At 39.2% G+C, this 25476-nt stretch overlaps 1 protein-coding gene across 1 annotated transcript; it reads left to right on the top strand.

Moving 5' to 3' along the window:
- Positions 1 to 1916: 1916 nt before the first annotated feature.
- On the top strand, positions 1917 to 24006 carry LOC110093527 (probable LRR receptor-like serine/threonine-protein kinase At2g16250). Its single transcript, XM_028694300.1, has 4 exons — positions 1917 to 3829; positions 19385 to 19513; positions 22614 to 22636; positions 22759 to 24006. Exons 1-4 carry the CDS (start codon positions 1917 to 1919, stop codon positions 23337 to 23339), a joined length of 2646 nt encoding a protein of 881 aa, XP_028550133.1. The 3' UTR covers positions 23340 to 24006.
- The last annotated feature ends 1470 nt before the right edge of the window (positions 24007 to 25476 follow it).

The following is a 25476-nucleotide window of genomic DNA, read 5'->3' on the forward strand; positions in this document are numbered from 1 at the left end:
GATGTCGCCGCAATGCACGCCTTGTCTCTTAGCCTCGGCGCGGACCGAGCCCTGGGATGGTCACAGTCATCCGACCTCTGCTCATGGAGCCGCGTCACCTGCTCTAATGGCCGCATCGTCGCCATCCATATCGGAAACCAGAGTCTCGCCTCCCTCACTTCCCTCCAAACCCTTCTTCTCCACAACAATCTCTTCTCTTCGATCCCCGCCTCCTTCTTCTCAAGCCTCACTTCTCTCACCGGTGTTTATCTGGACGACAACCCTTTCAAACCATGGCAGATTCTGGCTTCGCTTCGTGACGCCGACGCTCTTATTAATTTATTCGCTAACTCTGCTAATGTCACCGGCTTCGGGATAATCAGTTCACTGGTCATGTTCCTAGTTCACTCACTTCACTTAAATCACTCTCCAAGGTCACTCTCACAAATTACTTCAAATTTCTCTTTACTCAGAAGCTGACTCCCATTGAACTAAAGGTCCTTACTAAGACCTCAAATCGATTGTGCAAGCACTCGTTAGCCAGCGCTGGTGATCTCAATTACCGGGCCATCTCCGTCGTTATTCCAAATACCAACACTTCGACATTGCTACCGCTACATAGAACCATGACCAACGTTGGTCGTCCGAATTCGACCTATCATGCAAAGATTTCACCGCTCAGAGGAGCAGAGAGGTGGTGGTTGAGCCAACTGTGCTTCGCTTTAGTCGCCAAAACTAGAAGCTTTCCTGCACCGTGAGCTTCACTTTTCGGATCGAAACATTTTAAGCCGCTTGAGCGAAGGGTTCGCACGGAGTTAACGGAGTGATATTTTTTAGGAGAATGATGGAATTTAGGTGGTATGTATGTAAATAGTAATGTTTAGGTGTTAGATAAGTAATTAGGATAGTTTTAAGTGTTATGTATGTAAAAATCCCTAAAATAAAATATTACACTTTTTTATAACTTGGAGGTTGATGGCGTAAGGAATTGGTTTGAAAAACCTGATGACATCATTTTTAATGACAAATTTAATTATATTTTAACAAATGTGCCCCTGAAGATCCCTCAATCTGCCATTTGTTGAAAGCGCGAAGGTCCATACATAATATTTGGAAAAATGATTGCAACATTAATAATTTCTTTTAAGAAAATTTATGATCGAACTTTATTAGAGAAATTCTTATAAAAATTATGAGCATTGGCCCCCCAATATTTATTAATTACACTGATTCTCACAAAACAAGCAAGTTTTATCAGCCACGCGACTACCTTGCCATATGTACCGAAAAAAGCAACGCCCAAAAAAAAAAAAAAGACTTTCAAATCTACCCTTAACAGTTACAGGAATTACCAAAACGCCTTTTCATGACGGTAATCTCGTAATTCCCGCTCTTAATAAGGCGTATTTTAGTCATTTTAAAACTAAACACCTCTCCATCCTTTGTACTTTCGCTCTCGCCGTCCAAACTTTTTCATGTCTCTACCCGCGCTGCGGCGCAGAGATAATAATAAAGGAGATTAATTGCTCAGAAACGTAATTAATTCACCCGATTCTTCCTCTTAAAATATTAAACGATAAAATGAAAAGAAAAATAATGCTGATTTCACGCCAGCTGTCCATCTGCTCAACCAGTAGGTCAAAGCCTCCTCCACCGGTCATGTCCGGTCAACTTTTTCCTCCGGGGATTCCACCGGAGGGAGGGAAGAGTGAAGCTCTAATTTTACCTTTTTTTTCATTTAATTTTTTGCCCTCTCATTAATTCCTGGTTTTCTTCTTCGTCATGGGCAGTTGGAGCTTCCTTCTGCTCATTAATACAACCTTTCGAAACTCGCTGCTTTGTCTCTCTAAACTCGCTGCTTTGTCTCTCTCTCCATAGCAGAGATACTATGCTGCTTTATTTCCTGTTCTTCGAAATATAAAAGCTGGCCACCGGCAATGCCGGTAACGATTCGACAACGGCGGCGCTTACTTAGATCAACCGATGCTAACCCTACTCCTCCTCGGACGCTTCTTCGGCCGCGGCGAGTCGACCCGTGCTCGTCATGGGTTGGTGTTGGCTGCGACACTGGCGGGCGAGTGGTGTCGCTAGACCTCTACGGGCTCCGGCGGACTCGACTTGGTCGCCAGAACCCTCGATTCGCCGTCGAAGGGATTCAGAATCTCACCCGGTTGGCTTCCTTTAACGCTACTGGATTTACGCTCCTGGGCTCTATTCCCGATTGGTTTGGAAGCCGCCTACCGCCGTCGCTTGCCATTCTCGACCTTCGCCGCACGTCTATTTACGGGGACATACCTTACTCCCTCGGAGGAGCCACTGGCCTCACGGTGCTCTCCCTAGCGGAAAACTCGGTCACCGGCAGCATTCCTCCCACACTAGGCAGGTTGAGAAATCTCTCATTTCTCGATCTCTCCCGGAACTTGCTCTCTGGCGATGTGCCCGCAGAGTTTACGGGCATAAAAAACGTCACTTACCTCGACCTCTCCTCCAATTTCATCACCGGAGTAGTGCTGCCGGAGATCGGAGACTTGTCGAAGTTGGAAACCTTGATTCTTGCTAATAATAGCTTCACCGGCTCCATCCCTCCGGAGCTAGGGAACGTCTCTTCCCTCTTTACACTTGATCTCAGCTTCAATTCGCTATTCGGTGCGTTACCTGATAGCTTGAGTAATCTTAGCAATTTGAGACATCTGAAATTGGGGAGCAACTTCCTCAGTGGATTTCTAAGATCGAATATCTTCTCTGGTTTGTCATTGCTTGAGTCGATCACATTGAGTCGAAACAACTTCTCCGGCGAGCTTCCGGATTCACTGTGGTCGCTCTCAAAGTTGCGATTCCTTGATATCTCCTACAATAACTTCACGGGCAGTCTGCCGGAGCTCTCCTCTACCAATGCTAATCGCAATGCAATTGGTGGTTCAATTAATCTTTCACATAATCTTCTGTATGGTTCGATCTCCTCTGGGTTCGCAATCCTGCTTTCTAGGCTTAGTTATGCGGACATATCAGATAATTATTTGCGAGGTTTTGTGCCTCGTGATGGTACAAGCAGGATTCTATCTGTCAAAATGAATTGCTTTCAGAATGCTTCGAGCCAGAGAACCCAAGCTGTCTGCGAGCATTTTTATGAGGACAGAGGGATACCATATGATGATATTGTGAATGAAAATTCACCGCCTGCTACTAGCCTCAGATCGAACTCATCCAAGAGCTACAATGCCTGGAAGTATATTGTAATAGCAGTAGTTGGTGGCACTGCCCTCCTTGTGTTAGTGATTATTTCTGTTATGCTGTGTTTTAGACGGTGCAGAAGCCTTTCATCCGAGCAGAGGGATGGGAGTCAGAATGCTTCTTCATCCATCCCAGGAGGAGGCTTGACGCGGCCTCCTATAGTTGCTGTTAATTTGCCAGCTGTGGGAGTGGCCTTTACATTTGAGCAATTGGCACGGGCAACCTTGGATTTTGGTGAGGGGAACCTAATCAAGCATGGAAAATCAGGAGATATCTACCATGGAATATTGGAAAATGGTATAAATGTGATTGTTAAAAGGATAGACATGGGCAGCGTTAAGAAGGAATCTTATATGGTGGAATTGGATTTCTTTGCCAGTTTTTCGCATGAGAGATTGGTTCCTTTTGTTGGTCATTGCTCAGAGAATGAGAATGAGAAGTTTCTTGTTTATAGAGAAATGCCTCATCGTGACTTGTCTAATGCACTTTATAGAAAACCCTCACCAGGGGAGGAGGGCTTACAGTCACTGGATTGGATAACAAGGTTGAAGATAGCGACAGGGGCAGCAGAGGCTCTCTGTTTTCTGCATCATGAGTGTGTGCCGCCATTGGTTCATAGGTATCTTTTTAATTTTCCTTGGTACCTTTTAAGGCATCTTCATTTTAAAGGTTAAAGACGGTTCTCTATGACCTAACATTGTTAAGATAATAGTTGTTTTATGGGATTCAAATTTGTTTGAACTTTCAAAAAACTATCTTGTGTTTAACATTTTATCTTTTGTACTTGTAATTAGACTTTTTTGCTTCAGCCATTTTGTTTTGTTGGCCATCTCTTCATTTATACATCACTATCTTTCCCCACTTCAATATAGATGTTGGCTATGGAGTGTTCCATCTTCGTTAAGATAGTGGATGCATGTTTCATTTTGTTTGGGTTTCTTACGTCAAAATTATAATGCATATTAGGCGCTATTGATGTGAAACATGTAGGAGTTACTTGAGAAATTATAATGATTAATTGACAAAAACGTGCCAATATAGAATTATTGCTTGCAATAAAGATAGATTTCAGAATTCAAAATTTTTAACTTGCTTAGGCAAAGAAGTGCTATTCAGATTAGCCGAACAATTTATTCAAAAATCCAAAAGAATAGTAAATGTTACATGCTCATAACAAAACCCAACAATTAATAACGAGAAGTTCACCTTGAGCACCTTCTCACTCTTCCACTCTTAGGCTTTAGCGGAGAAAGAAGAGCCCTATAAGGAAGGAGATTACCACTAGGAAGATGGCGCCGAAGACCTTCATTTATGGAGAAGTAGCCAGCGGTGGAGGAGGCGGCGGGTGACCGATGATGAGCCAAGGTGTCTTGGGTTTTTGAAGATCAATCGTCCCCGCTAGACAGTAGAGGATGCAATTGATGTAGTCTTCCACCGATTCGTCGTACTCCCAGTCGGGCTCGTAGAAAGGGGAGCGGAGAATGTCGATTTTCCCGATGGTGTTGTAAGCGAGGCCATGATCGACCTCAGGATCGACCATGCACCAATAACGATGAGGTTGGGAGAGGAGGACGCCTTCTTCTCTTGGCTTCAAATCTCATGAGCAAACTAGGGTTTCCCAAGAGAGGGGATGCAAGGGAAAGGGGGTGGCCAAAGTGGGGAGAAGGGGAGGGGTGGTTTGGGTGTGGGCTTGGATTAGGTTAGAAGAGGAGAGAGGGAAATTAATGAAAAACATGAAATTAATTTCAGATTTTTAAGTGGATTTGGCGGGATTTAATTTGAATTTTGAATTCAAATTAAAGTGGGAGGGAGCCTTAATAGGAAGCAATGAGATTGAGCCCATTAATGGGTAGGCCGGCAGTATTAAGAGGAGGGAGGGAGTTGTGGGGAGAGTTTTATGAGTTTTCAAAACAACGCATGGGAATTACGAAAGATGTCATGAAATCCAATTTAATTTGAATTTCAAATAGACTTGAATTTATGCACTTTCCTAATTAAGATTTGCAAATAAGGAAAGTTTTTTAAATTTGAATTTCAAATTTTAAATTGAGGTAATTACTTTCCTTTTTTCTTGGAGCTAATTTAGGAAGGGAGTTATGAAGATTGAAATCATCATAATGGAAGGGTTTAATGGGTGGGCCGGCAGTGGAGCTTGAAGAAAGGGTTTCGGCCGGCAGTTATGAGGTCTTGGTCGGCGGTGGGAATCTGTAAGGGTTTAGCGTCAAAGGATTTAAGGATGGCGTGAAGGTGGCCGGTGGGTTGGGTAGAGAGGTATGTGGCTGGCGGCTTGGGAGGAAGCTAGGGTTCGGTGGGTGGAGGAAAGAAGAAAGGGGAAGGATGAGATAGACCACGAGCCACGGACTCTTCCAATGACTGGTGAGTATTACACTCGCCCTTACCTTGGGCTCTCTCTCTTCTCTCTAGTGCACACAAGATGAAGAAGACAAACATAAAATTTTCATACAAATATTCATCATCCTTTTATAAAGCATAATGCCACTATATATAAGCCTCCAACATAAATAAAAGCAAAGTACACAAATGCCTTTAAGGCTACAATAAGAAAACACTCCCCATAGGGGTAAACTCGTAATACTGAAAATAAAATAAAAAACATCAAAAGTAAAGACTCTGAATCGTGGCCGTCAATCTATGATCTCTTTGCCGGTACACATGTCGGAATCTCTGAGCGATGTCGTCATCATTCTCCTAAGGTGGGAAGAAGCTCGACCCCGTCGAGTAATCATCTCTAGAACTCTCGTATCACTCTAAAAGGTCTGGGCCTTGTTGCGGATCTATGGTTCATGATTTTGATGATAGCAAACATTTCCTTTCAAGAGGGCCTAACATCCCTAACGAACTTTCAGGCCTATCCTCTGCGGCTCATCTCGATCAATCCACGTGTCCTGTGTTACCGGGGTCCCTTTCCAGCGAACTAAGTATCTACGACATCCCCCTTCTTTTGTGGAATTAATCTCGTCATCCAGTATAGTTTCTATCTTCTCCGCATGGGGTAAATGTGGCAAATTGGGGAGTGGGGGTAGGCTAGGGATCTCACCAGGTAGGGTCACAAAAGCATTGTTGTTTATCTTAGAAATTAGCTTAAAAGGTCCGGCGCCTCTCGCTTGCAACTTCTTTGCAGATCCGAGAGGAAGACGCTCCGGACGGATTCACATCATCACAAAGTCTCCAACTTCGAATTCTTTCAACCTTCTTTTTTTGATTAGCAATAAGTTTATAATGGGCATTGCTTTGTTAAATCTTTTTTTTAATTTCTTTATGTAACTCATGATGATGAGATGCGAATGTAGATGCAAGAGACCCGGTGTGCATAATGAATGACAACAATTGTGGGCTTACACCAAAGCTCTAAACAGAGACAATCTCAATAGAAAACAAACATACAGACTCACAAGCACACATAGATAGGGATAACGATGGGTTAGTCACAAAATGAGGGGATATAAAGTGTTCAGGTCTAAGGAAACTGGTGTAGGAGGAACAATGAAGACAACCTTAGCTATAAGGGCATTTTTATAGGAAGTTTCAGCTAGGGTCATAGATAGTCTCCTAGGGGTAGCAATGTAATCTAACAAATTCATCCAACTAAGAGAAAAATGGTCCTTAACAGGGTAGGACGAGAATATAGCTGGCAAAATGAATGAATCCGGAATAATATAAGATGGTGGGTCATGAATCATATCCATAAGGGGATAGCCCAAAGAGTCACCAGTAGGTATGCGACTTAGAAGATGGGGTAGAGTGTCTAGAACAAAAGTGGGCACAACAGTCAGAGCGGTGACATGAAAGTACGGGCAACTACTCTCTCTAGCATTAAAGTTGGTATGAGAAATGGTGAGGTAAGTCCAATCAAGAAAGATACACTCGCTCAATTGTAAATCTAGAGGAGCAACTCCTAAAACAGACTCCACTAAAACAAGAGGAGGCTCGTTGTTCAAATTAGGTTCAGAAACTTTCAGACTCAAATCACTATCTTCCGAACTCATAGTACTATTCTCAATAGAATCAGGTTTGGTTGTAATTCTAGGATTAATGGATTCAAGGTCAATTAAATCGGGAGTTAAATCAGGTAGTAAATTTAGTTGAACCACTTTTAACTCAAGATTATCCATGTCTCCATCAGAATTATCTGAAATTAAATCAAACTCATTCAGAGTCATCTCAGCAGGAGATATGATTAAATCAGAATCTTCCGAATTTAATTTCAATGTATTCAAGATAAATCAGTTTCTTTCGAGATCAACTTAATATCATCTAGGCAGACCTTATCCAAAGGGGTATCCTTGAGGAGACTAGGTAACTCAGGGTTTAAGTTATGCAGGGAGTCTAAATCAATCAGTTTAGTTTCATCCTCAAAGAAATCCTCGTTCTCCATAATATCTTTAGTATCCACGAAATGGATGTACTCAGTTTCAAGTTCAGAAGACTTTTTCTTTGTAATGCATTTTTTGGTTAAAATGACACTGGTAGGGTCAAGGACTGGGGAGGCCAAAGGTTGGGTAGCCTCAGAATTCTCCTTGAATTGAAAGGTGGTCAAGTCATCCACGAAGTAAGGTAAATCGGAAGTCACTACGCAGAGAGGACGCGTGCTCATACAAGGTTGATTGGGATGGCTATGAGTCGGTCCAAGTGGGGAGTCATATGGGACCGATCCAACTGAAGACCCAATAGAGGGTCGACCATAAAGGATAGGAGAAAACCTATAGGGTGGGGTAGCAACCCTGATGTTACTAAAGGATGGGTGCTCTTGACCACAGGTTTATCCACGATTTGTCCCAACAAAAGAGGTAGGGTGGTGCTCTAGATGACGATCACTAGGGGTAGGGATCTTGAAAGTGCAACACCCAAAGGTTTGATGAACAGGGGGTAACCTAATGATGTAGAACGATACATGCGAAGATGAGTTGCTTAGGAAAATTTGCACGCTTAACAGTTCAAGAACAATTCTAAATAAAATTTATGCCAATTTAAACGCTAAGACAAAATAATGAGGCGATAAAATAAGCTTAGGCTAAATTACATGAGTGGAAGTTAAGATTGTAAACTAGTCAATTACCATGACGTTGCAAACATGATTGGTTTCAACAAAAATCCTTTTCTTAACAACAAGACTTGTCACTATGTTAGAGTCTGCTCAATCAACTCTCTAATTCTAAGGCTTTAGCGGAGAGCAATTAACACCGTCCTCATGAATCTATTAAAACCACAAGTGAGAAGCAACTAAGAGGATAAAGAGTTGGGAGGATGAGTTACCCCAAAGAAACAGGAAAGACAGCTCCGGTGGTTGCTTGGGTGCTTGAGAGGAGGTAGACAACTACCACAAGCCTTCGAGATGCAGCAGGACAGCAATCTGGACTTTAGAGGCAGCGGAACAGCAATAGGAGGTTGCCATGTTTGCTGGACAGCAACTTTGGTACTTGGAAAATCCTGGACAGCAGATTTACTCCTTGGATAACAGCAGCTTGGCCACGTTGGAGAGGTCTTTTGGACAGCAGATACCTCTTGGAGATGCAGGACAACAATACAGAGTTGCTGTAATTTCTTAGACAGCAATTATAAAACTCCCAAAGAGAAGGAATTTAGTGGAAGGGGCCTTTTGGAAGGCACGGGTAGGGTTGAAGTGGTTTTCTTAAACCTGAAATTAAATTTCGGGTTCGACTATGAGAGGCTAATGTTTGAATTTTGAAATGAGAGGGAAATTAGGAGGGAAAGTGGGGAGGGGATGGAGTTAATTAGATTCCCAATTTATGGGATCTAATTAATTAAATGGGGACTTGGGTGGCCGGCCAAGGAGAGAGGAAGAGAGAGAGAGAGGGGTTGGGTATTGTGGAGGTGGGCCTAAGCAATTAAGATGATTGAGGTGATAAATCTGAATCTAATTTCAGATTTAACTTAATTGATAACCTCTCCTTAATTAGGGGAGGAGCAATTAAGAGAGAATTCAAATTCAATTATTTGAATTTGAATTTTAAATCTCTTCCTAAATTAATGGGCTAAATTAGGAAGAGTGTTATGGTGAAATTGAAATCAGATTTTAGAGACATGGGGGTTTGAATGGATGGAGGAATTTGTGGAGCTACCTTCCAAATATAGCTTGGACAAATTTGGAAGTTATTTGAAATTCAAAATTTGAATTTCAAATTTTATGAGTATCTCCCTAAATCAATGGGACCAATTTTGGGTTAGTGGTAATGAGGGAAGTGGTCACCATTAATGGTGGGGACAAAGTGGCCGGCGGCAAGGTGATGGGAGGCGGGGTTGGGGAGGGTCGGCCGTGGGGGTTGGGTGATGCCGACGGCTTGGGTGATGCCGGCGGCTTGCGTAGCCAAAGGTGGCCGGCGGGTGGGCTAAGTGGAGGTGGATGGCTCGGTTTGGAGGGGAGGAGGGCCGGGTGGTGGTGGCAAGGGGTGGGATTAGGTGGTCGGCGGTGGTGACTCCAAAGGAGGGGAATTTGATGCAAGGAAGAATAAAAGAAAAGTAAGATAAGAGAACCGCAAACCTTGGAATCCACCAAGATTGACGGGTATTGCAAATCACCCTCCTCGGGCTTCTACCCTCATGAACTCACTAAGAGATCAACAAAAACATAAAATTTTCATTATCAATAATTCATCATCTTACATGAAGAGGGGAATGCTTTAAATAGCCAACGGAATAAAGAAAATGCAAAGACATAATTGCCCATAAGGCAAACACATGATGAGGCCCTTAAACAAGGGCATAAACAGAAAGAAATACAATAGACTCATAAAACATAAAACAAAATACATCAAATAAATCAAAAGTAGATCGTGACCGTAAATCATTGATCTTCTGATGTCCTCATCACCTAAGCTTAAAACTAGTTGGTTGGTCACTGGTAGAAGGTTGGTGTTTTAAATTAAGTTCTTGTCTCATGTAATGTCTTTCCAATTAGAAGTAGAGTACTCACCGCGAGACTCTTTATGATCTTCCAACCTCATCCAAAATTAAAGAGCCCGACCTTTTAGGCGAGACTTAGCGATGCTAACCTGATGGGACTCAGGAATATGACGTGATTCAAAATAGTCCTCTAATTGTCTAACCCATTCCCTAAAGTAGTAAGGGTTCGATGAACCATCAAAGGTGGGTAGACTGCAATGTGATTCTAAGTGAGGTCGTTGAGGTTTAGGCTCAGGTCTAGGTTGATAAGCAGAGTGTGGCATCTTTTGACTAACATGATTGACCGAATGGGGCACATACTTAGAGTGGGGAGAGTCAACGTGTTTCTCAGTCATAGTTTTAGTCATAGAGCCCACTAGGTTGATGATGTCATCTAACTTCTTTTGAAGTCCTATCAGGTCCATTGGGAAGCGCTAAATGATGTTTAATGAAGAGTGGGTGTAAGGGACATCATTTATACACTAAGTTAGGCTCACTTAAAGTCACTAAATGGTGCAAAAGTTGTTTGGACAGCAAGCTACACTAGTGGTTTAAGTAACCTAGGCACTTAGGAATGTTGCTAAGGTTTGGACATCACAAAGACACTCTATGAAATGCTCCTTATGCAACTAAATGGTGCATATTTTGTGTGGACAGCAAACCACAACCGTTGGTGAAGATGCCTAGGTGTTTAAGATGGGTTTTGGGAAGTGGACAACACCTAAACACTAGGTTAGGGTCATCAAAATCCCTCTAAATGCTGCAGAAATTTTCTGAACAGCAAGCTATAAAGACTGTTTAAGTAACCTAGATAACTAGGGATGTTATTGTGACAAGGACAACACTTAAACAATGAAATAGACTTACTTAAAGTGATGTAAACAGTTCAGAAATTTAATTGGCAGCAAGGAAAATAGAGAATTAAATTAACTAGGCAATGGTATGCAGCAAACGAGTTTTGGAAAGGTTAACTAGACTCCTAGGAACTTCTAGCACATGCAATACATACTAATCATGCTCTGATACCAAGATGATGTGAAACATGTAGGAGTTACTTGAGAAATTATAATGATTAATTGACCAAAACGTGCAAATATAGAATTATTGCTTGCAATAAAGATAGATTTCAGAATTCAAAATTTTTAACTTGCTTAGGCAAAAAAGTCATATTGATATTAGCCAAACAATTTAATAAAAAATCCAAAGCAATAGTAAATATTACATGCTAATAACAAAACCCAACACTTAATAACGAGAAGTTCACCTTGAGCACCTTCTCACTCTTCCACTCTTAGGCTTTAGCGGAGAAGACGAACCTTATAAGGAAGGAGATTACTACTAGGAAGATGGCGCCGAAGACCTTCGTTGATGGAGAAGTAGCCGGCGGTGGTGGAGGCGGCGGGTGATCGATGATGACCCAAGGCGTCTTGGGTTTTTGAAGATCAATCATCCTTGCTAGACAGTAGAGGATGCGATTGACGTAGTCTTCCACCGATTCATCGTACTCCCAGTCAAGCTCGTAGAAAGGGGAGCGGAGAATGTCGATTTCCCCGAGGGTGTTGTAAGTGAGGCTATGATCGACCTCAGAATCGGCCATGCACCAATGACGATGAGGTTGGGAGAGGAGGACGCCTTCTTCTCTTGGCTTCAAATGTCATGAGCAAACTAGGTTTTCCTAAGAGAGGGGATGCAAGGGAAAGGGGCGACCAAAGTGGGGAGAAGGGGAGGGGTGGTTTGAGTGTGGGCTTGGATTAGGTTAGAAGAGGAGAGAGGGAAATTAATCAAAAATCTGAAATTAATTTCAAAATTTTAAGTGGATTTGGCGGGATTTAATTTGAATTTTAAATTCAAATTAAAGTGGGAGGGAGCCTTAATAGGAAGAAATGAGATTGAGCCCATTAATGGGTAGGTCGGCGGTATGAAGTGGATGGAGGGAGTTGTGGGGAGAGTTTTATGAGTTTCCAAAACAACACATGGGAATTAGGAAAGTTGTCATGAAATCCAATTTAATTTTAATTTCAAATAGACTTGAATTTATGCACTTTCCTAATTAAGATTTGCAAATAAGGAAAGTTTTTGAAATTTGAATTTCAAATTTCAAATTGAGTTAATTACTTTCCTTTTCTCTTAGAGCATATATAGGCCTCCAACATAAATAAAAGCAAAGTACACAAATGTCCTTAAGGCTACAATAAGAAAACACTCCTCACAGGGGTAAACCCATAATACTAAAAATAAAATAAAACGCATCAAAAGTAAAGACTCTGAATCATGGCCGTCGATCTATGATCTCTTTGCTGGTACACGTGTCAGAATCTCTGAGCGATGCCCTCATCGGCTATGATATGCAAGCTGTATTGATTTGTGTTTTACTTCATTAGCTTTTGAAGCACTAAAACACTAAAGCCAAGTTTAGTCACATACAATCACAAGCGAAGGGAAAAAAATAAAAGGAGAAGCAAGTCAATCGAGATCTAAGATGGTCCTCACCATGGATTCCTTAACAAAAAATTAATTATAGGAAGAATTGAAGAAGAATTTACTTCACATTTACAAAATCCTGCATTCTAAAATTTTATGATTAATCCTGTAGTCTCTGAGGAATTGAAATGTGAAAATTTTGATAGTAAATAACATGTAATTATACTTGGGTGTTTTTTTTTTCCTTCTTGTTAAAAGAATGGCCGTGAAATAAACTGAGTTACTGACTAATTGCCTCACCAAAACTATATTCATATTGAAAGTGAAAAGTCTATTTTTTTTAAAGATCATTAAGAAAAGGAGATAATTTATCAAATAGGAAGGCTATTTGATGTAGAACTAAATGCGTGAGTGGTTATGCAATGTTGAAATTAAACGCCTTAGATTAGGGCAACAATAATTATTCAATTTTAGCAATTTAAACTGAGATCAAATACATTAAAGGAGTTAATGTAGCTTAGGACAAATTACACGATAATCATTTAGGAATGCCAAAATTAACCAATACAATCAAGATTAGCATCACATGGAGGAGTTTCAGAAGAAATCCCAAAATTAACAATCAGATTAATTACTAGTTGGGTCCACTCACTCACACTTGGAATAATTTGGCTTAGGCAGAAAGCTTTAACGATCTAAATAATGCCACAATCAAGGGAGAGTAAGTAGGTAAAGAGAAAAGGGAAGAGTTTACACAAAGGAGGAGAAAACGAAGGTCCGGTGTGATCGTTTTGGGTGCTGACAAAGAGAGGACAGCCACACGAACCTTCTGGCTGTGTTGGACAGCAGTTTTGCAAGTTCTAGAAGGTGGGCAGCAAACTAACTTGTTATGGTAACTTTGGACAGCAAGCTGGAGCGTCTGGGCATCACACTACGGACCTCTGGATGTTGGAATAGCAAGTAACCGTGGCTGGACTTTCAAGACAACAATTCTGGTATGTCCAGGAAATCTGGACAACAATTGACTAAGTGGAAATCCCTTGGGATCAATATCGGTGGAGGGAAATTAAAAGAGTTAATTCCAAGGAGAGAGGGAGGGGCAGCGAGGGCTGATCCTAGGGGAGGGGGAGGGAACGTGGCTTGGGATTTTGGTGGGTTGGTAAGGGATGGAGGAAATTCAAAAACCTGAACTTTAATTTCAGATTTTGAGGTTTGGGAATTTGGGTCTCCTCTAATTAGGGATAGATAGGGGCGGCACACCTTAATGGGAAGGGATTTGATTGGGAGCATTAGAGGGGAAGAATTAATGGGAAGAGAGAGGTAGAGCTAGCAGCTATAGGAGGGAAGGGGGGAGTTAGGAAGGATTTCAAATGGTTTCCTAAAGAAAGTCAAATAAATTAAAGGAGATTTATTGCTCATATCTCTTTCAATTTAAATTCAAATATAAATTGACTTGATTTAGAAAATTTTCAAATATAACTTAGGTTAAATTAGGAAAGAATTCAAATTGAAATTGATTCAAATTTGAATTGATTATATTTCCAAATTTATCATGATAAATTTAGGAAAGTAATGAAGCTTATGAAAATTTGGATCTAAGGGAGGGGTGGTGTGCTTGCGGCTAGGGCTTGGGCAAGGAAAGCTGGCAGTTAAGGGGAGGGGAAGGAATTTAGGGTTAGGTGGGGGCGCGGTGTTGAATTGGACTTAGGGCTGGCGAATTAGGTGGGGAAGAAAGGGAGGCTGACAACTTAGAGGTGAGATATGGGGTGGCCGGTTGGGGTTGTTGGTGGTGGGGTTTGGCCGATTGAGGGAGGGAGGGAGATGTGGTAGGCGGTTTATGGTGAAGAGGAGAAGGAAGGGAAAAGAGGAGATCGATCACGAACTCTGACGCTTCCTGCGGTTGGTGGGTATTGCGATGCCCTCACCTAGGGACTTCAGTCTCTCCAAGAATTCTCATGCTCTCCCAAAACACACAAGTGCAGAAATTTCTTGTAATAATCATCATTAACCCCAAAAGAGGAGGTGGTGGCTTTTAAATAGCCTCATATAATGAAGGAAAACAAAAGACCAACATGCCCTTAGGGCTTACATATGATTATTCCCTCAACTGAGGGTACAAAGAGAAAATGCAATAATAAACTGAATACAATCATGATAATAAATCTAATACAAATACTAAATCAAAAGTAAAGCGGTGCAATCGTGGTCATAGGTCGTCGGCCCCGTCTCTGATAAACTCTCCATGGTCGGATGTCCTCATCACTATCACTTAGGCTGTAGGTTTGTAGTGGTGTCCCCATTCTAAGTTGATTCTATAGAAAGAGTAAACTTCATGACAAAGACACTGCTTGCAATCTTGAACGATTGTGGGAGTAACAGTGTATGTATAAAATATTCTTCATCATAATTAATGGATCAAAATAAACTTGTTTCTTCTCTCAAGCTAGATGTCGAAGCTGGAAAGATCAACATTGTGTCAAACACTATGCATGAAAAGCTAGAAGTATAATTCCATAATGAGCCCTATCTTCTTAATAATAGCAAAACCTCTGTAATTGTTAGCTGTCCTACCTTTATGGTTTAAATGTAGAAAATTTACCAATTGCTTGATAAGTTTGCTTCTTTTTAAATTCATAGGATAAAAATTGGAACAATGCAAATTCTATCTTTTGATCTGCTCTTAATAAAGTATTGGATGTTAAAAATTGACTACACTTAAGGGCTATTTGGTTGCTATAGTTTTGAGTGCATAACATTCCAATGCAGGAGTTTTCAAAATTTATGTGTTTGGTTGGAAGAAAAAAATGCAAGTAATATTCTAAAGAATTCCAAATCTCACCCTTAGTTCAATTTTAAATATGAATTATATATTAGGCACGATAAAACCTTGATTTTTTAGAAATAAATACTAAAAATTACAATGATATGGTAAAAGGTTAAATTGTGTCACTTAGGTCTTCATTAAGAGTAGGCTTATATGACAAAAGGTTAAAAGCATGAGGGCTGGCCTAGGAGCGATAGTTAGGTCATCCCTTGAGACTTATGTACATTAAGAGTAGGCTAACAAAGCATAAGTAATTCCTTTTTTTGCCTGTTTTCCCGTTGCAATGTTGAATAGAGCAGTGACTATTGTACATTACTTATGATCTTGATATTCAAAATAGATTACCTATGATCCAGATGATCTAGTTTAAGTTAGGGTCTAAATTAGGCGTATTGGCAATATTTCTTGGTACTCATGTTTTGTGCCACAATATTACTTGTAATCATTAAAGAATCTCCTACAAATATAATGCTTTTATTTTTAATAAACTTGTGCTATGATCCACTCCCCCCCCCCCCTATGAATCATAGATTTGAATGAAAATAGCCGGAAGACAATCCAAGTAAGCAGGATCAAGCTCAAATACGGTGATATTGACAAGGCATTCATTATTATTGTTGTTGCATTACTTTGACCAAGGCATTGAGGACAACCATCATTATTGTGACATGATTGCTCAAGGCTGCTCAACAAAACATTTTAGGGGCAAATTTCCAGGTGACTCTTATACCGAACCATGATGATCCTTAGACATAGCAAACCGAGGTCCATGTGTGATGGGTTCACATCTTGAGAATCAAGAGGATGCATTTTCTATCAAGGCACTCTAGAGAGAGAGAGAGAGAGAGAAATTAGTTCAATCATTGCATCTCCAAATGGGATAAACAAATATCCACTATTAGTAGTGCATTTCCTTGGTTTGATTGTTTGGTGATATGCTCATTAATTTTTCTTTGGCAAAACTAATGTAAATTGGAATAACTTGTGTTTTAAATTTGGTTTACAGATAGTTACATTCTAAAGTCTTTTTTGGCATGAAAAGCATTTCTCTTCAAAACGACATTGGTTGACCTCAATTCTGGGTGATAATGTACATAAATACTCCGACAAACTTCATCAGTGTAATGAATTTCCTGTAGGAATAGCTGTTGGTAATTAGAAAATTCTTCACTTCATTTTTTTTTCTCATTTCAAAAAAATTATTGTAGAGTGATCACTTTTACTTGAGTTATGTGGGTCATTTCATCTCAAAAACTCAATTTGACGATGCACTAACTTCAATATCTATAAAGCTTTAAAGATATGTTTAATGGCTTGGCATTGTAATCACAAGCTCTTTTGTTTTATATTGAATGTATGAAGGATCTTATCATTTGTTAAAATCCCAGCTGTCCCTTGACACTTGATCCCACGGCCAGGATGAGAATCAGTAGGAGGCTCATGTTGATCACACCGATCTCTGTTAAATCCTAGCTATCCCTTAACATTTGATCCCACGGCCAGGATGAGAATTCATGGGAGGCTTACCAGGATCACGCCGATCTATTTGGGTGGCTGATTTAGGAAGGATTATATTTAAGCAATTATGCATTATTCTGTAGTTATTTGTTTCTTTATTAAGACATCTTGTATAGATCTATAAGTAGTGATAATTTTGTGTCATAAAATTAAGTTTTTTTCCTATCCAATTCTCTAAATTTAACATGGTATCAGAGTCTTCATTGCCTTGGTTGGAATTCTGAGTTTTTTTACTATTGGGCTTTCTGAAGAGAATGCCCGACCCTTCCTTTAGAAACAAAAGGGAGTAGGTTCCCAGCTTGTTTGTTCCTGCGTACATCCAACTGAGAGGAGGGGGAGTGCTTCATCCCGTGGTCTCTACGTTAGATCACGAGAGACGAGTGTCTCATAAGGAAGAGTAGAGCAAAAGCCCCACGGTCTCTGCTTTCGATCAAGAGAGATGAATGCCTTGAACCCCTCTCGCATGCGTGCGATCAAACAGGACGAGAGAGTCGTGGGTCCAGAAGATTATACGCTTGTGTATGGGGCATATCCAAGCGGGATCGTGCGTCCTAAAGCTTGCCACACGCGATAGCCTCCTCTCCTCTCGTATGCGCCTGGGGCGGAACCGAGAGGAAACAAGCAAGTGCTTGCATCCAGACGAGAGACCGTGTGACTGCATGGGACAAGAGATCGTGCATATGGACCAAGTGGGTGCGTGCATCTAGACAACTTTCATCTTATTCCTCTGGCCCCTGAAATTTCTCGCGTCCCCCGCATCTGATTCAAATCCTACCGACATGCACGCCGCCACAGGTTCCCACCATCGGTCTTCATTGCCGGAATTATGAGGAATACAGGTTCCCATCACCGGCCTTCATTATCGGAATTCTGAGGAATACAGGTTCCCATCACTGACCTTCATTAATGGAATTTTGAGGAATACAAGTTCCCACCATCGACCTTCATTACCTGAATTCTGAGGAATACAGGTTCCCACCACCGGCCTTTATTGTCAGAATTCTAAGGAATATTGGTCCTGCTTCCTTCGTGCGCCCAAAGATTGAGGAGAGATCAAGCGGGAGGGCTCTTGCGTACGTATAGAAAGAGCCGAGAGTTCCCTCTCATGCGGGTCTAGGGTCAAGACAAGCAAGAGTGCGAGATCTGCACTATTTTCTTAGATCAGAATAGATGGATCAAAGGCCTTGCGTGCGCATGTACCAGGGCGATCGAACAAGAGTTTTCGAGTGGAATTGGATGACTAATTTGCATTGGGCTGAAGGCTGGCTCTATTGGACAGGAGGAGATTTGCGTGGCAAGTGCTGAGCCGCTTGAGACATGTTTTTCTGCTGCTGTCCTTGAAGCTTGTCGCAACCCTAAAAACAGTGTTTTTTCCTATTGTTGTGCCTTCATTGTCGGTCTTCTCTTGTGGTTGCTATCCTATCTATAACCAATGTAGCCTTCATTGCTGCCCTTTGTCACCACAATGTCCGAAGCTAATTTCTTCCAAAGTTTTGATCAAATGGAGGGCTCTATGATGCACAAAGGGAATTGATAACTCTATTTTTTGTGACAAATTACCAAGCTGGGAATGCCATATCTATATTCCCTAGCTTGAGAGGGAGTGTTAAAATCTCAGCCGTCCCTTAACACTTGATCCCATGGCCTGGACGAGAATTCGTGGGAGGCTTATCTTGATCACACCGATCTCTGTTAAATCCTAGCCGTCCCTTAACACTTGATCCCGCTGCCAAGATGAGAATCCGTGGGAGGCTCAGTAGGATCACGCCGATCTCTTTCCATATTTGGGCGGCTGATTTAGGAAGGATTATATTTAAGCAATTAGGAAGGATTAATCTTATCTAGATCTATAAATAAGAATAGTTTTGTGTCATAAAATTAAGCTTTTTTCATCTCCAAATCTCTAAATTTAACATCCTTAATACTAATATGAATCTAATTCAAGGCTTTCAATTCCTTGAGCATCTGCGGTACTCTTGTTAACATGTAGCTTCTTGTAGATTTAAGTTGCAAGGCGTGCCTAAATGCTTTGATCTTTTTCCTTTTTTTTGTGAACTTGGAATGTGATTTAAAAAAGAAAGAAAGAAAAAAACACAATCTATCATCTTCCCTGCATCATAGTTTTCTTGTGAACTGTTGGAGTTACGTTTCAATATGCACTTTATCTTTGTATGTGCAATGCGATCCAATTCGTTGTTAAATTTTGCTATATATTCTCTTGTTATATAAATTATTTGACACTTTTTTTTTGATAGTGTGATGAGCGGTGAAACAAACAAAAATGAAGATAAGTTTAGACTTTTAAATTGTAATAAAGGCTTAGGTTGTATTGTAACTGTGCCCATCTTGAAGCATTTGTAGCTGAGGGCTCTTAAATATTTATATTACAATTTTAGATTTGATTGTCTGATGAAGTAGCATCTTTTCCCTACTTGCAGTACATTCTAAAACCCAAAAACATAATTTACTAATGGTCTACCTTAATTGCAGAGATATTCAAGCAAGCAGTATCCTTCTAGATGATAAGTTTGAAGTGCGCCTTGGAAGCTTAAGCATTGTATGCACTCAGGAAGGGGATGGCTATCAGAATGTGTTCTCTAGATTCTTGCGATTTTCACAGTAAGTTTATAGCTCGAACTTTTTAAGGTGATTGTTTTTATTATACATGTTATAGTACCGTTGTATAAAATCTGTAATTCTTTGCTAATATTTTAAAAATTAATGACTTCAGATTGCAGTTTATTTAGAAGATATTAGTTAAATTCGTGAGATTCTACTGCAATTTTCTGTTGAATATTTTATCTTTTTCTATCTCCTTGAAGAAGCTGATTGAAGATTATATGATCATACACTTGCACTTGAACTTTTCAAGCTATACATGTTTCTTAATAATTTATGTTTTATAGCCCTAGTCTCGATCTTCATTTATTCATTAATGATTGTTTAATGTGGGGATAAAAAAAGATACTGGAAGTTTCTAAATGATCATTTTTAGTATGGTTTTGCAGTTTCATAGGCCTGATGGTTGTAGTAAAAATTTGGCATAAAATGCTGCTGGGACGAAACTAAATGAACTTGAATGCGAGCAGAAAAGAACTAATGAACGAGGAATGAACAAAAAAAAAGAATAAAAAGGCATGCAATAAGTAAGAATGTATGACCTCATTGTCCGCGACAAAAGGACCGAAGTTAGGATCGGATTGACTTTGTAGGATGAAATACACATCTTTCAAGGCTACCTTGATGGGATAAAGTTGTCTGGAAAAGCATGCAAAGTTCATCCACTTATTAATGGCATGATAGTTATCAATTTTGTTTATGTGCACTTGATTGGTCTTATGCCATGTGTATCAAGCTACCGGGAATGTATGGAGTGAGGCGCATAGTTTCTTTTAAATCATAAAAATATGAAAAATATTATAGATCAAAGAAGATTTAGAACTATTAAAAAAATTGGGTAAAAAAAAGGCAAAAACATTCAAAATAGCCCCCCAAAATATATGCAAATGTGAGGGGAAATAAATAAAATTTAAAAAATTGAGAAAAAAATCTTGAGAAATTCGAGGAAGCTTTTATAAAAATTCAAAATAATTTGGAGGCTCATACTTAGTGATTTAAATCTTTTTAGGACTATATCAAAGCACATAACCTACTTTTTTTCTCCTAGTAGAAATTATACAAATATTCAAAATTCTAATAAATATAAAGAATTAGTTATAAACACTAAAAAAATATGGGGTAAGTGTGAACTCAATCTTATGCATGTCAATGCTTGCGTTGATACAGTTCATAATATGACATCTATTCTAAAACAAACAAAATAATACAAAATATAACTTGTCAAATCAACTCCTTCCAGCCAAGGATTTGGATCCCTCTTAATGGTCACGATTGATTAGGAAATGTAAACAATGCTCCTTGGTCTTCTCCAGTCACGTTGGCTTCTTTCACTAAGGAACCATACCAATATTTTCGATTGGATTGATTAGGTGCAATAAGTTAAGGCTCTTGGGGCTTACCCTAGTTGAGCCAGACTATTTTACCAAGGACTTGAACCGCTCATATCCATCATGGTTGATCAAGCGATGCAAGGTTCCAGGCCCAGCTACAAGTTTTGTGATAGCTATTAAATATTGCCAACATTAGAAGAACACTTATAAATAAAATGCATAACATAAAGGTGATTTATGCTAACTAGTGTAGTTATCCATCATGTCAGTTTGTGTACCAATATTCGAAGCCTTCATATCAAATATTCAAAACCTTTGGCTTCCACTTTGTAATTGCGCCAACAAGTCCATGGAGATCAAATCTCCAAATTGATCAAACACAAACAAGCTCCACTCCAATGTTGATCCATTATTAGCAAGTGAAGGCACTCCTCCCTAGTAATTAACTCAATCATAAAGGATCAACATAGACTAGATTAAAATGTCTTTACTAGTTATGAAGTACTTGATAGTGATCATCATTGCCTTTGTCAATAATGCCTCCACCTCGAATGATGCATGGTTTGAGTCGACACCGAATTTTAAGCCTCTATCAAATATTGAAAAATATTGTTGGGTTATACCTGTTGGGCTATCGACACCCCTAGCTTGCAAGTATCATAAAGCTAAAATTTAAAAGTTAATCATGACGAAAAGGACTTGTGTTGCTGCTTCCATCACCCTTGTAAACTAATTGCCTTACTCAATATAGGCTTTCTAGACAAATAGCTGAGGATTCTGTCACCTCTATGGTGGGTTCATTTATTGAAACATTATCACTAGAGGAGTTTATAAAACTATTATCAACCCACCTCATAACAAATCAAACAAGATATTTAATAACTAGAGTGGCTAGCATCTACTTGAGCCTAAGGAACTCAAAAGTCAAAACCCTAATGGTCAATTTTTCCAATTGGACAAAAACCCCAAAAATTGTGTAAGAAGAATTTTGAAGCTCATAAATTCTTGGCAACACAAGCCGAAAATGTGAAGGAATGCCTAATTCACTTGATTCTGTCGTAGTGAATAAATTTGATTGGAATTCAAAGTTGATATTCTTTCTTACTTAGAAGGTGAAAAATGATAGTGCAGGGAAGGCCTCTACTTGACAAGCATAATGGCAATGTTTGTGTTTCATAACTTCTCCAGCTTGATAGGATATAATAATGGGAACTTGAGAGAACTTCTTAGCATTTCATGAAGTCTATGATTAGATTTGTGGTATTATTCCTATTAGGCCTCCTCTCAAAATTTGAAATTCTTTTACCTCGATGATGATGGGTGCAATCTTGGTAAGTCATCATAGAAGGGGTTTATTTATTTTTTAAAATACCCTTATCAAAGATCAAATGCTCAAGGATCATTAGTTCATGCAAATCAATTTCCGTTACCTCAAAAGACGTAAAATTAAATATAGAATCAAATACAAATGCTCCCAAGTATGATTTAAAAATGCATTTGAGGTGCCCATCTCAAGACATGTCTCACCATAAGGTGCCTTGTTAGCTCGTAGAGGCTTACAATTTTCTTGCTTGAGTGAGGATTTAAATTTATAGGTTTAGAGTTTTGGCCAGTTTGGCGGAGTTGTTAATAAGGATATGTATGCAGGAGCTATTATTTCTGTTCAAACACGTAGTATATATATAACGCTGCTGAACTCCAATATGTTTTCTTCTTATAGTGAAGATGCCAAACATATTCTAATGATATTTTCCTCTTCTGTTGTGCAGGACACCGGAGCAAAGTGGCACAGGTATGTAAACTTAATAAACAACCCCTATCAGATTGACTCACTAGCTTTTTAACTTCCACCATCTCTATAGCCTTACCTAGTCCCATCATTTATACATATATGTCTTAATTTTCAATTTACAGGCCTGCCACCTGCATCATGTGCCTATGATGTCCATTGCTTTGGCAAGGTTCTACTAGAGCTGGTGACAGGCAAGCTTGGTGTTAGTGGCTCAAATGATGCTTCAACAAATGAATGGCTCGAGCACACTTTACGCTTCATAAACATCTATGAAAAGGAGCTCATAACCAAAATAGTTGACCCATTACTCATAGTGGACGAGGACCTGCTCGAAGAGGTGTGGGCAATGGCGATTGTGGCGAGGTCTTGTCTGAATCCCAAGTCGTCAAAGCGGCCTCTTATGAAGTACATTCTAAAAGCATTGGAGAATCCATTAAAGGTGGTTAGAGATGAAAACAATTCTGCTTCAGGCAGGTTAAAAGCTACATCTTCAAGAGGCTCTTGGAATGCAGTTCTCTTTGGAAGCTGGCGGCATAGCTCATCGGCGGACATGCCTTCTGTTTCAGCACAGCCACGGGACGACCGGAGTTTAAGACGTTCTGGTACGATTAGATCACAGGGAAGTGCCGGCGAGCATTCTTTCTCTCGCCGGAGACCATCCAAGGATATCTTCCCTGAGCCACAGGACATTGAGGATTCATAAGACGGTGGTCTAAAGCTGATTCTTTGGATAAAATGATTCATTGCAGGCTCCCTATTTGTGTGCCTGCCACCAATCAGCATCGAATCTGCAGGTATTCGGATCCTATTCAATTACCATTTGGATTGTCTGATGCAGTTGTTATATATCTCAGGCTTCGTTTGGGACGGCTTTCTTACTGCTTCTTAAACCAGTTTTTTAGTGCAAATTTTTATGCTAAAAAGCTGCTTTACGAAGTAATAAAAAAGCCGTCCCAAACAAAGCCTTAGTCTTACATTTTCTTTTTAGGCAGCTTGAATTGATTCCATTTATTTTTTATTTTTATTTTTTTTTTCAAAATAGTGGGATTGATCCCAGCTGCTTAAAAGTGAATTATATGGTTGTTGTGCAATTGTTTGGTAATTGGTGGGGATCCGAATCGACTGTGCAATCCTTGAAATTGTTCTCCTCAAAGGTGGGGGAATGGTTTGATGTAATTTTCATTCATTCTCTTATATTTCTGCTTTATAGAAAGTGGAAAAAGAAAGTTTTTTAGGGCAGCAGATTGGGTCAGATTATCAAGAGAGGTTATGGTGGTTATTGTGGGCTTGGGTTTTCAATTTTTCCCGTTGCAGTCTGGCATGAGAGTTGAGTTCTTATATTTTTTTTCCTAAATAATTAAATTTATTTTTTTTTCTTCGTGTGCTTTTACGTAAAGTTCGTATGTAATTTTCAAATTGCAATATATTTTTTCCACTCTTGTTTGCAGGTTTCATATTATTTTTTTCTTGCTTTCAAGAAATTTTTGTTTTAAAAAATAGTTTTACAAAACAATAAAAAAATCGTTCCAAATGAAGCCTATATCTGTTGGTAAAGTGGCTTCAAGAAATTGGTGTATAAGGATTAATTAATAGAAGAATTTTCGCAGAATATCCTCAAATTTGATATGAATAGATGTTAAAATCATTGGATTATTTTGAGATGAACATAATCCATGAAAATAAAAAAATAATAAAATTTTATGTTGCAGTTTTTTTTTTAGTGAAATGAAAGAAAAAAGCTAATTTAAAATGATGGCTTCTGCGGACCTTTACCTTTCTTCTTAGCCCCGTCTTCTTTATATGTTGGACTAGATGTGCTCTATGATCTGGGCATCAGAAGGTTTTGGGAAATTTTATCTATTTTTACGAGCGCATTGCATATTTTATCAGATTTTGAAGGAATGCAACAATGGAATTTTGGAAGAAATTTCGATAGCATGTCTTCAGTTCTTCTCATATAACAATCAAATGCCATGACTTCAATCCTCACCTATAAAATTATTTTATTTGCCAGCAAAACTATGATGTTTAAATAGTAAATATGAGTGAATGAAACATCTACAACGGAATGGACAAATGTCATTTTCCTAACTGTAGCATTTCTGTTTACTTTAATGACAGATTCCACTCCTGTTCACTATAAGAAACAATCAAATACTCTTTTATATCCTTCAGATTCCACGCCATTACTTAACATTACATGCAGAATACGCCATATATTAGGGCGCATTTAGGCAATGCGCCAAAGCACATGGCGCATTCTTAAATGCGCCAGGATGTAGAGCGCATTCTAGAATGCGCTAGCTCTTCCGATGTATCTGCTCCTTTCCAAATTATTTCTCATTCGTGTTGCTTTTCCTAAATCTAACTTAATATCTACTCGTTTTAAAAAAATGGCCTTGTTTTTTTTTTCCAACTTAAATTATAATCATTTTTCTCTTTCATTAAAATATACTTAAAATATATTAGAATTCAAAATTTTAAATACAAGATTGTTAAAATTATTTTAAAATTATATCACAATTTTCTCTATTAAGTAATTCTTTATTATCTTTATCATTGTTTCTCATTCTTTTTATCATTTTATTATAATAATTACTTAAATTATAATCATTTTTTCTCTTTCATGACAAATGACTCAACTCATGAACTTGCTTGAATTCATAAAATAAAATTTGAACGAACTCAATCAATTAATCAAACTCAAATTCAACTCAGAAATGACTCGAGCTAAACTCCTCTTTTACGCCCCTACCCAGATTGTTTCCCAGTTTTATTTTACCAGCCTGTACTTTAAAGATAAATCATAAAATGACACAATAAAAAAAATATATATTTTG

Source organism: Dendrobium catenatum, unplaced genomic scaffold, assembly GCF_001605985.2.
Source record: "Dendrobium catenatum unplaced genomic scaffold, ASM160598v2 fragScaff_scaffold_450, whole genome shotgun sequence".
Lineage (NCBI taxonomy): Eukaryota > Viridiplantae > Streptophyta > Magnoliopsida > Asparagales > Orchidaceae > Dendrobium > Dendrobium catenatum.

Bases quoted from the DNA above. Each gene is read 5' to 3' on its own strand.
- LOC110093527 (XM_028694300.1), top strand. From the start codon at position 1,917: ATGCCGGTAACGATTCGACAACGGCGGCGCTTACTTAGATCAACCGAT. The intron at 3,830-19,384 runs GTATCTTTTTAA...CCTTAATTGCAG, and splicing joins GTGCCGCCATTGGTTCATAG to AGATATTCAAGCAAGCAGTA. The intron at 22,637-22,758 runs GTATGTAAACTT...TTCAATTTACAG, and splicing joins ACCGGAGCAAAGTGGCACAG to GCCTGCCACCTGCATCATGT.